General features: G+C 33.1%; 1 protein-coding gene across 1 annotated transcript in view; it reads right to left on the bottom strand.

The window, feature by feature from the left end:
- Positions 1–11,958, bottom strand: part of LOC132743319 (multiple epidermal growth factor-like domains protein 10) — a 30,579-nt gene extending 18,621 nt beyond the window's left edge. Inside the window, exons 1-3 of the mRNA XM_060731855.1 lie at positions 11,854–11,958; positions 1,595–3,604; positions 1,256–1,370 (exon numbers count right to left, since the gene is read on the bottom strand). Coding sequence (XP_060587838.1) covers positions 1,256–1,370; positions 1,595–3,604; positions 11,854–11,905 — 2,177 coding nt within the window. The 5' untranslated portion in view covers positions 11,906–11,958. The remainder of the gene's footprint in view (positions 1–1,255; positions 1,371–1,594; positions 3,605–11,853) is intronic.
- Between the last annotated feature and the right edge of the window lie 691 nt (positions 11,959–12,649).

Raw genomic sequence — 12,649 nt, 5'->3', positions numbered from 1 at the left:
TATATCAAACCAAGTGTATATAAGTTTTTAGAATTGTTACAAACAGAAAATAAGACTAATCTTTATAAATTAGGGTTATACTGTAAAAACGCAATGTCTATAAGAAATTCGATTATTAATATTACGAATTAGTGAAAAATTGTCTTGAAATATTGAACGTGCTATTTATTATATGCCTGTTAGTGTTTATATGGTTGCTTTGGTCAACCAGACTGTGTTAGTTTGTATATATGTATGTTTATAGTTTGATGTTGTAAATAAGATGTTATTTATTATAAGCTTAATAGTGTTTATATGGATGTTTCTGGTCAACCGTACAGTTCTAATTTAATAGACTGATGATGAGTTATATTTAGTTATGAAAATATATTATAAGTAAGCCAAACATTGTTGAAAAGATAGCAAACATTATATGGATGTTTCTGGTCAACTGTACAGTTCTAATTAAATAGATTATTAGTTATATGTCTTATGACTGTGCACAGTTAAGACATGTATTAAGTAGATTATTTTGTCTTATGACCCAAGTTAGTCGTAAGGCTTTTTCTTAAATTACAACTTTGCAATCGAAATATTTTTTGGAATAGCCAATTGTTAACCTTCCCTTTCGTTTCGTTTAAGGTTAACTGTAGTTTTGGAGTACTATTCCCTTTCAATATAGTATATAGTGTGATACTATAGTTGGTAATTCACTTGTATCTGGTGTTGATTACGTATATATAAATAACTTTATTGCAAGTGGCACAATAATGTATGTGAAATTCACGCTATCTTTGTCAACATGTTCGTAACATTATTTAATCTATGTAATATATGTTAAACTGATTATGTCAAATCCTATACTGAAGGAAACAAAATAGATTAAACTGTTCACCTTCAAGAAATTTGCAGACTATCCATTGATTTTGTGATTGTATATATGTATGTTTGAATGAATGTATTAATGTAATTGACTATGTACTTTGTATACGTCAAAATAAACTTTCTGTTCTGTTCTGTTCTGTTAAATATTTATCGGGCATTTTACGTGACATCATTATACAAATCTAATGATAAAAGTCTAAACTTCAAAAGTCGCTTCATATTCTAAAAGTTCATTGCGTAGTATAATGTTATATCTACATAGGAAGAGCATTTTATGCAAGCGGAAACAAAATGTCTTAGTCTACATAATATAACGATATTTCAGAGTGCGATGCGCCCAATTCTTCAAGCAATCTATTAAGTTTAAGGAGGAAGAAAAAAACTTAATTACATGTGTCTAATAACACCATTTAATCCAAAGGCAACAGCATTAACAGCAATGCAGATGACCGTAACGACAATAATTGTGACAGCTGGTGTATCCTTTTGTGCTAAACTGCCAGCATCTGCAATATTTCAATGTTTTCATAAGTGTAAGTGAATTTATTTTCCCTGATTTAAATAGATGTAGCTTTACTAAATTGGAAAGATCTGTATTGATTTAAACAAAAATATGGGAACCAATTTCAATATAACGATTAGATAGTGTAGCACTTCAGTTTTAAAATAATCAAGATATGCAGTAGAATAAATGAAAATGGAAAAAAAATAACATAAAGATTGTTCGTACCTAAAATATCAGGACATGACAATGAGCAAGATCCAGTATTGATGCTGCAACAACGACACTCATCCAGGCATGTGTTTTGACAAAGTGATCCCCATCGACCTGGCGGACATGCACTGCAAAAACCAGTGTCTCTGTAGCATTGAAGACATTGATCAGACTTACATGTAGACTGACAGTCTTCACCCCAAAATCCAGGTTGACACAAAGTACAGAACCCATTCGTAATAGAGCACTGTTCACATTTTGAGTTGTTGCACATGTATGAACAATCCTGACCCCAATATCTGTTTCCACAAATTAAGCAATGGCCAGTTTGTCTGTGACAACCCCAAGAACAATTTTTGCTGCATATATTTTCACAAAACTTTCCCCATCTATTCAACTTGCAATTCTTACATTCGCCGGACGCAATATAGCATTCAGAAGAGGAACACGACTGATTACATTCTTTTTCGCATGATAGACCCCACAATCCAGGATTGCATGCAATGCATAAACCAGTTTCTTTGTTACAGGTTGAACAATCTTGGCTGCATGTCTTGTTACAAATGGCTCCCCAATATCTGCGTTTGCAATTACTGCAATATCCATCACTTTTTCTACACGTTGAATAGGAACAACCTTGACCGCAAGTGTTATGACAAAAATCGCCCCAAAGCCCATTCCTGCATCTGATACACTTTCCATCGTTCCTATTACAGTCCAAGGACGAACAATTATGACTAGATGTTTCATTACAAAATAAACCACAAAGCCCAGAGTTGCAAGTACTACATTGACCATTTGATCTAATACAGCTTGAAGAGGAACAGTAATACATGCAGGTATTGTTACAATTATCTCCCCATAGTCCGGCAATGCAACTACTACACTTTCCATAACTTTTAGCACAATCTGATGAATAACCTCTGCTGCATGTTTGGTTACAAATGTCTCCCCAGTATCCGCTTTTACAGGAACTACAATATCCATCACTTTTTCTACACGTTGAATAAGAACAACCTTGACCGCAAGTATTCTGACAAAATTCGCCCCAAAGTCCATTCTTGCATCTGCTACACTTTCCGTCGTTCCTATTACAGTCCGAAGACGAACAACCATGGCTACAGGTTTCATTACACAATAAGCTCCAAAGTCCAGTATTGCAAGTACTACACTGTCCGTTTGATCTAATACAACTTGATGAGGAACAATTATTGTACATGCATGTTTTGTTACAATTATCTCCCCAGAGACCGGAAGTGCAGCTGCTACAATTTCCATTGCTTTTATTACAGCTTGATGAACAATTTTGACTGCATTTCTGTTCACAAAAGGTTCCCCAGTATCCAGACTGACATGCATAGCACCTATAATTTACACTACACGAGGACGATCTGCAATTATCAGCATTACAAAGGATTGAGCAGTTAAGTCCAGCAAATCCTGATTGACAGGATTTACATCGTCCATCAATTCTTCCACACTTATCTGACATACAGTTTCCACAAGTTTTCTGACAGTTTTCTCCCCAAAATCCTGCTTTACACGTCTGACATTCTCCTGATGTGATACTACACATTTCACAATTCGTCTCCGAACATGTTTCGTCACAAGAAATATTCCAGTATCCGTTTTTACATATCTCACACACACCTGTTAATTTGTCACACAATTTGCAGTTTGGACCGCATGTGTAGTTACAGTTTTCTCCCAACCAACCAACATTACATGTTGTACATACGCCGGTCGTCATACGGCATTTTTTGCAGTTTGTAATACACGTATTTTTGCACGTTGTACCATACAAACCATCAGGACAAGAGTAACAACTTCCAGCACGTTTATTGCATCCATAAGAGCTGCAGTTTCCCAGACACTTATTTTGACAATAGTCCCCCCAAAAGCCGTTTGTACAGTAACTACATACTCCAGTTGACTGATCACATTTATATCCACAGTTAACCTCACACTCTTCCTTACACTCAGTTCCCCAGTAACCATTTGGACATTCGCTGTCGACATTTTGAACTAAACGAAATTTTACAAGATCATCAGACAAATTCATAACAATTCTTGTAAGTACAAATCACATATCAAATTAACAACAACAGCAGCAGCAGCAACAGCAGCAGCAGCAGCAACAACAACAACAACAACAACAACATAATAATAAATATAATAATAATAATAATAATATTAATAATAATAATAATAATAATAATAATAATAATAATAGTAATCATAATAATAATTTTATTCAAAATTGATGAAGGGTTATGCGACTATGTACAAGCCTTGAAAAATTTTATGTGCAAAAAAATCATTGTCGTGTTTAATGCGAATCCATTTTGTTTATAAGATTTTTGCAAGATTTCTGGCGTGCTTTTCGCTATTTTCATGCGTATGAGTAAATGGGATCGTCGACATACTTGTAAGTGGCGGTTTTGTTAATGTTTGACACAATCTATAACTCGTAAAACAGCGTAAAATAATCTGTAGGAGTATGCATGGCAATACAGAACTTGTAATGTGTATGGGAAGGCATGGTTAAATAGAACTTAAGTACATGTATCTGAAATTTATGAATGTAGATAGTTTATAAAGTCTCGTTTAGATCAATTAAACAATTAAAATCCTTAAAGATCCTGTAAAACAATTATTTCATGGTTTTCAATCATATATGAAAGCCTAATATTGTCAAATAAAATAAAAAGATAACAAAAGGCGTTATAACGCGAATAAATGCGTAATTACGCGAATCAAAAGGCGTAATAACTCAAAAAAGGCGTTATAACGTGAATCAAAAGGCGTAATAACGCGAATAAAGGCGTTATAACGCGAAACAAAAGGCGTAATTGCGCAAATCAAAAGGCGTAGTAACGCGAATAAAGGCGTAATAACGCGAAACATTGGGCCTAATAACGCAAATCAAAAGGCGTTGTAACGCGAATAAAGGCGTAGTAACGCGAACCAAAAGGCGTGAAAACGCAAATTAAAACACATTATAATGCCAATTTAATACCATAATTATACTAATCAAATTGCCTAGTAACGTGAGGAAGGAAGACCAATATTGGTCTGAATTTATTGCTCAAGATATAAACTCGTATAGAATAATATAATATACATTTACAATAACTATCATTCCATTTGCGCAGTAATACTGCAAACTATTTGTCATAAACTAATGAAGACTCTTTGATATTTGTCAATATAAGGTGACTTGGAGACTTAAAGGTCCATTGGGCTGGACGTTAATACAGTTACTCTGAATTCACATGTATCAACAAAAGGCGTTATAACGCTAATTTAATACCATATAAATTCCACACAGTCGTCTAGTAATGTAAGAAAGGAAGAACAATGTTGATCTAAATGAATTGATCAATTCTGTACGGATACGTCCTAAGACCACAGTCTGATTTTTTTTAAATCTTTTATTAGGTAATGCTTTCCTCAGATTAGAGGTTAACTATCACCCAACTATAGATACTTTTCTACAAAGGCAAAGAAGGCACTGTCTCCTATAATTGTGACTTAAATGAAACACTATCCCCCATTTAAGCATACCTATCAATAATCACCCTTATGTGACTAACTTATACCTTACGTTTTTCCAAATCTTGTTTCCTATATAGCCTATTACCTATAGCTTAATAAGGAATGGCATTCACATAATTAGAAGATACTAGAGGTTATTAGGTAATCATACAGGATATATCTGAAGATATTGAACGGAAACCACTCTTACCTACCCTTTATTTAGTCAGACAAAGTAACCTCCCTTGAAACTTGCAAAGGGAAACCACTCTTACCTACCCTTTATTAAGTCACACAGAGTAACCTCCCTTGAAAGTTGCAAAGGGAAACCACTCTAACCTACCCTAATTAAGTCACATAGAGTAACCTCCCTTGAAAGTTGCAAAGGAAAACCCCTCTTACCTACCCATATTAAGTCAGACATAGTTATTTCCCTTGGACAATGCAAAGGGAAACCACTCTTACCTACCCTAATTAAGTCTGACAGAGTAACCTCCCTTGAAAGTTGATATTTAAATGAATATTGGATTTCATACCAAAATCTAAACCTACAATATGAACAACAAGATCTAAAAATAAAGCTGCGTTCAATGAAGCATCCCCATACGATCCAGCCACATAGGACCACCGACAGGGAGACCAGCGGGACCCCGTACAAAACCAGGACTTGGCGATATTTATCAAATTTAACAGAATAAAAGAAGCAATTTATTTTTTTAAATTTTAAACTTTATAAAACACACGTGTTTAACAAGGAAAATAATTGTGCAATGTTTAACCCCTTTTTTCATTTTAATAGAACTTTCAAATTCTCTTTATTTACAATATTGATAATAGATCGATATAATTTTTAAATCCATGTCCAAAATAATTATATTCGAAAAAACGGAATCCCTAAAGAACACTATAGCTGCAAATCTGAAAATGTCGCAGGTTTGGTTTAAGCCGACGGTATGTTGTTCTTGTTACAAGGACTTTTGGGGTGTGATTGTCCTAAAGATTTTACCTCTACGTCATGTTATAAAAGTGATGAAAAATGTGTCCTAACGGTGTGTATACAATTCAACCTGTAAATTGAATTGAAAAAAATGTCGTCAAACAACTGGGTAATGTCATGATGGTAACGGGGGTGAATTCATGTAAACTGAACTGACGGTTTAAAAATGTGGCCCATAAACAGGTGCGAATGATATATGTAAAAATAGATGAATCTTTCCTAAAAAGGTGATATGTATGGTGGCTGATTTGTGCCGTTCGTGTTTTCGCCCCGCGACCCCGCTCAGCGAAAAGTCGAATATTAACAAGTCAAAATGTCGAGGGCGCGGAGCGAAAACGGGTTAATAAGCGAGAGCGCGGGGCGAAGTTTATTAAATAAAACTTCGTCCCGCGGGGGCGCGGAGTTAGATTGAAGGAATAAAATAGCGGAGTCGCGGAATGAAAACACGCTAATAAGCGAGGGCGAGGGGCGAAGTTGAATAAATGTAACATCGCCGCACGCCCCCGCTAATTAGCGTGTTTTTGTCCCGCGACCCCGCCAAGCGAAAAGTCGCAAATTAACAAGTTAAAATGGCGGGGGCGCGGAGCGAAAACACGCTTATTAGCGTGTGCCCTATTAAGCGTGTTTTCGCTCCGCGCCCACGCCGTTTAATTTCTTAAATCTCGTCCCGCACCCACGCAGGGCGAAGTATTATTTATTAAATTTCGCCTCGCGCCCCCGATAATTAGCGTGTTTTCGTCCCGCGACCACGCCGTTTTACATGTAATTCTCCACTTTTCGCTTGGCGGGGTAGCGGGGTAGAAAACACGAATGACACAAATCAGCCACCATAGATCTGCCATAAATTGTAATATTTTTGTAGCAATTCATTCGGAGAATTTGCATCGTGTAAATCTAGATTTTAGAAGGACAACTGAAAGAAAATTGTAAAATAAAATCATATAAATTTGGTAAAAGCTATAAACGGTATGCATCATGTCAATATGTATCAACAACACGTGCAACCAAACATGTTCTGTGATAAGAAAAGAGATGAAGACTGTAATTGTGAATTGTGGGGAACAAGTGAATCAGTCGTGTTTCTATACGCAAAAACGAGACGGCGAAGTCAACAGATGTAACAAGTTTAGTAAAAATATGTGCACAAACATGCTGGATATTGCATAAGCTTTTGTAACAAATATTAAGATGATGGTTGTTCAACGACTCAATGTAGGAACAATGATCTTAACAAATCGGTTTGATGCCTTCTTTAAGGATTTCATGTTTGTCTGTTTTATATATGTTCCTGTTGCAGCATTAGTAGTGGTACATACTCGTTATCTTGTTCCGCTATTGCAGGTATTGCTTTTTAATGTTTATGGAAATCCTTTCAATACAAAAATATTGCAACAATGAATAATAAATGAAATTTTCCCAAGCACAGATAACTATAAAAAAATGACTTTCTGAAACATGTGATATGCACAAAGTTCAAATTATTAATAACTCCAACGCTGTTGAAGAAATGTTTTACATTTGTATTTATAAGCAACAATCCAATGAGATACTTTACGGAAATGCGTAGAAGTATTTATTTGTTTAAATTTATCATGATTTATATTTTGGCGTTACATTTTATCAACTAAAGTACACTTTAAATCAAATTTAGAAATTGTATGCTTTATCTACTTCCTTTATTATTTAGTATCATACAAATACTGTTTAAGAAGTACATGGCCTACTGTTTCAAAAGCATAACAAAAGGACATTTTCTGTCTTGTTTATCTTAAATATTCGTATGTACTAGTACACTTTGATTGACGCAAAGCATATATACGTTGTGTCTTTTTTCTTTGCTTTTTCAGTTCCAAATCGTGCTTTGATCTATATTTAAAGGTGTTAGCTTGCTATGAAAGCAAAACATTTATATCATCATTAAAACATCTATATAATTTATCTTAATACAATAACACGAAAAATAAACCGCACTACACAATAATTATAGATTTCATCAAACAGAAACAAAATGTATAAGTTAATTTGTACATTTTCCGGAGTTTGTTTATTTAGATAGCATTCATAATTTCCATAAACGGGTTTGGGCGTTGTTCGAATGTCGTTTATATACGACTGCTATATCAGTATTTACTACGGTACAAAGGTATTTTTAATTATTTTCATTGATAAAGGGGAGATTGTGCTGTTTCTGTATTGACTGTTTTCGTTTTTTAACTAGTATGCTGTTATGTGTTCAGTCTCTCAATTCGCAGACTTAATTCTGAAACAGGTGCATAAAAATACGTCTCTGTTTATCCATGGAAGATTTATAACCATAAACATATTATATAGTTTAAGCTGCACAATTATTTAAACCTAAGTAAACAAACATAATTATATATTGGCTAGAATTTAGAGATTAATCAACGTTTTACAATACTACATTCGTAATTGTATTCCTGTGTAACCTATAAACGACAATCACACATGTTAAAATGAGGTTGTTTAATCAACTTAATCTACATAATGTATGTACAATTTTGTCAATTTTGTAATACTTGATGAATTCACAACAAAAGAGGGTATATTGTATATCGCGGAAGATAAAAACTGAAAAAACAACACAGGATATACAATACAGAAGAGGAAGTTATAAAAATTAAAAGATTTGGGCAGCGGCAGACGCAACAATGAAGATGCAAGTCCATAATGTGTTCTTATTTTTGATTTTATACATTTGCGGTGAGTTAAAATTTATTACAAAATGTTGTAACTTCATTATAAAGAGAATGTAGCAATAATTGTTTTCAAGTAATTATTTTATAAGGTTTGTTGCATGAAAAAAGTATGTGTCGTCTGTCCAAAAAAAGGAGTCGTATGTAACAGCATTGCTATAGTTTAATGCATGTACTAGTAAATGATCAACATGTCGGATTCAGTGATATTTTATGTTATGTTATGCTATCAAGGCCATATGGCTTTTCCATCATTATTGGCTAAAAAGAAAAAAAATCAAATGCTGCTTCGTGTATTATTTCGTGCATTATTTAAATGTGCATCTGAGTACATAGATATACAGATTTAAATTAAGCAAAGAAAACTGATAAGTTTTCTCAAGTGAAATAAATATCAAAGTCCTGATCCATCGATGCATTTTGTAATAATTTAAGGTATCCTCTTAATGTTATTCTTAAAAGATAAAATAATACCAAAGCGTTTTAGTTATGATACTAAATTACATTTTGTGCCCTTTTTTCTATCCTTCATCCTTGGGTTTTACACACTATTACTTATTGTGTATCCGTCTATAATAAATTTGTTGACACTTGACATGTCTTAGGTATTCATAGAAACTTTTTCTTGATGTGTATACTGAAACCATATGATTTACCCATTGCTGGCTAATGTTTTAAGCAAGAACTAAGGTAAAATAGGGGCCATTTGAATTCATCTGTAATGGAATATGGGTAGTTTAGATACAAATCGCGGGTGTCCGTGACCGAGATGTGCAGGTATTTGACTATAATCAATTTTTCTCTCGCTGTTGGAACTTTGGATTATTTCACGTGAAGAAACAATCCATCTAAGTGCCCCATTGTAAAATTGGTAAAATAACATGAAAGATCCTGTATGATCTGATCAAGTGGGTTACCACACTAAGTGAAATTATATATGTATATAATTATGCATTATACATAACTATGCAAATAAAACAATTTTCAAACATCGAAGAATATGTGAAATATTTACTGCAAAAATTTGCGCAAATATGTACTGCATTATATTAGTCTAATCAAAATAAATAAAAAGGTTAAACTATAAGCAACAGAAACAAATAGTACGCTCCACGAAAGAACATGTATAGATAAGAATTAATAAAAAAATCGCATGCTCAGCGTTTTACCGTTTTGAAATTATTGACTTTTAAAAATAGCATTTAAAAAAAAAATTCTAATGGCCACAACCGTACACCGTACGCCGTTTTTGTTATCTCCCTTTGATACTCTCCAAGCAGAAGTTCGCACGCGCGAGGAATTCGAAAGTGTAAACAGTCGCCGTTTTCACAGATTTTTTGTCTTTGGAGACAGAAAGAGGTAACTTATTGATGGTTTTGAAAAGATAATACAATGCAGAACATGCATTTCATATAATCTTCTTTTAAATTATTTTTTTTCCCCAAACATTTAGAACTCAAAGCATGTTGATGACCTTGGTAATGTCTCACGGGGATTGAGGCAGATATTTAAGATTTCTGGTGTATGTTTATCTCTGTTATGCTTATATTAACTTTGTTTTTTTGTACAAACTAAGAATAATCACGAAAAAAGCGATTTTTTGGCAAAAAATATTGTTCCGGATAAGCAAACGCTTGCTTTTTTTTAACTACGGAAGCGGATACGGACCAAAAGTACGTTTAAATAAATAAAATTATAACACATTTTTTTCGCATTTCATAGTGAAAGTTTGCATTTTTCAGTAAACTTCATCAACATTTTCAACAATTGACTAAACTTGCTGCAGTTTTTTTCGCATTTTAGCGTAAACAACAAAATTGAATAGAGCTCTATACATTTTTAAACTTTATTTTACAGATATACCGTAACATTGACTAAAACTCGGTAGTGCTGCCTTCTGTTCTGAAAAGATGTCGATACGCAAGAATCACATATAAATGGAATATAATGACTAGTACGTAGATATATTATTTAACTCTATGTGTCGACTGTCGAATATAAAATTTAGTTTATTCATACGCTTCATTTCACTATAGTTACAAACATATACCTTTTAAATAACATATATAGTAACACTGTAATTATTACAAATTATGTCAAATATGATCAAAAAGTGTACATAATTTAATAACAATATTTTAATTCTTTTACAGGCATTTTACCAATTTTACAATGGGGCACTTAGATGGATTGTTTCTTCACGTGAAATAATCCAAAGTTCCAACAGCGAGAGAAAAATTGATTATAGTCAAATACCTGCACATCTCGGTCACGGACACCCGCGATTTGTATCTAAACTACCCATATTCCATTACAGATGAATTCAAATGGCCCCTATTTTACCTTAGTTCTTGCTTAAAACATTAGCCAGCAATGGGTAAATCATATGGTTTCAGTATACACATCAAGAAAAAGTTTCTATGAATACCTAAGACATGTCAAGTGTCAACAAATTTATTATAGACGGATACACAATAAGTAATAGTGTGTAAAACCCAAGGATGAAGGATAGAAAAAAGGGCACAAAATGTAATTTAGTATCATAACTAAAACGCTTTGGTATTATTTTATCTTTTAAGAATAACATTAAGAGGATACCTTAAATTATTACAAAATGCATCGATGGATCAGGACTTTGATATTTATTTCACTTGAGAAAACTTATCAGTTTTCTTTGCTTAATTTAAATCTGTATATCTATGTACTCAGATGCACATTTAAATAATGCACGAAATAATACACGAAGCAGCATTTGATTTTTTTTCTTTTAGCCAATAATGATGGAAAAGCCATATGGCCTTGATAGCATAACATAACATAAAATATCACTGAATCCGACATGTTGATCATTTACTAGTACATGCATTAAACTATAGCAATGCTGTTACATACGACTCCTTTTTTTGGACAGACGACACATACTTTTTTTCATGCAACAAACCTTATAAAATAATTACTTGAAAACAATTATTGCTACATTCTCTTTATAATGAAGTTACAACATTTTGTAATAAATTTTAACTCACCGCAAATGTATAAAATCAAAAATAAGAACACATTATGGACTTGCATCTTCATTGTTGCGGTCTGCCGCTGCCCAAATCTTTTAATTTTTATAACTTCCTCTTCTGTATTGTATATCCTGTGATGTTTTTTCAGTTTTTATCTTCCGCGATATACAAATATTACCCTCTTTTGTTGTGAATTCATCAAGTATTACAAAATTGACAAAATTGTACATACATTATGTAGATTAAGTTGATTAAACAACCTCATTTTAACATGTGTGATTGTCGTTTATAGGTTACACAGGAAATACAATTACGAATGTAGTATTGTAAAACGTTGATTAATCTCTAAATTCTAGCCAATATATAATTATGTTTGTTTACTTAGGTTTAAATAATTGTGCAGCTTAAACTATATAATATGTTTATGTTATAAATCTTCCATGGATAAACAGAGACGTATTTTTATTGCACCTGTTTCAGAATTAAGTCTGCGAATTGAGAGACTGAACACATAACAGCATACTAGTTAAAAAAAACGAAAACAGTCAATACAGAAACAAGCACAATCTCCCCTTTATCAATGAAAATAATTAAAAATACCTTTGTACCGTAGTAAATACTGATATAGCAGTCGTATATAAACGACATTCGAACAACGCCCAAACCCGTTTATGGAAATTATGAATGCTATCTAAATAAACAAACTCCGGAAAATGTACAAATTAAACTTATACATTTTGTTTCTGTTTGATGAAATCTATAATTATTGTGTAGTGCGGTTATTTTCCGTGTTATTGTATTAAGATAAATT

The sequence above is a fragment of the Ruditapes philippinarum genome, unplaced genomic scaffold (assembly GCF_026571515.1).
Source record: "Ruditapes philippinarum isolate M1 unplaced genomic scaffold, ASM2657151v2 ctg14674_1_1_1_1, whole genome shotgun sequence".
Taxonomy (NCBI): domain Eukaryota; kingdom Metazoa; phylum Mollusca; class Bivalvia; order Venerida; family Veneridae; genus Ruditapes; species Ruditapes philippinarum.
This window is presented reverse-complemented; position numbering and strand designations above follow the sequence as displayed.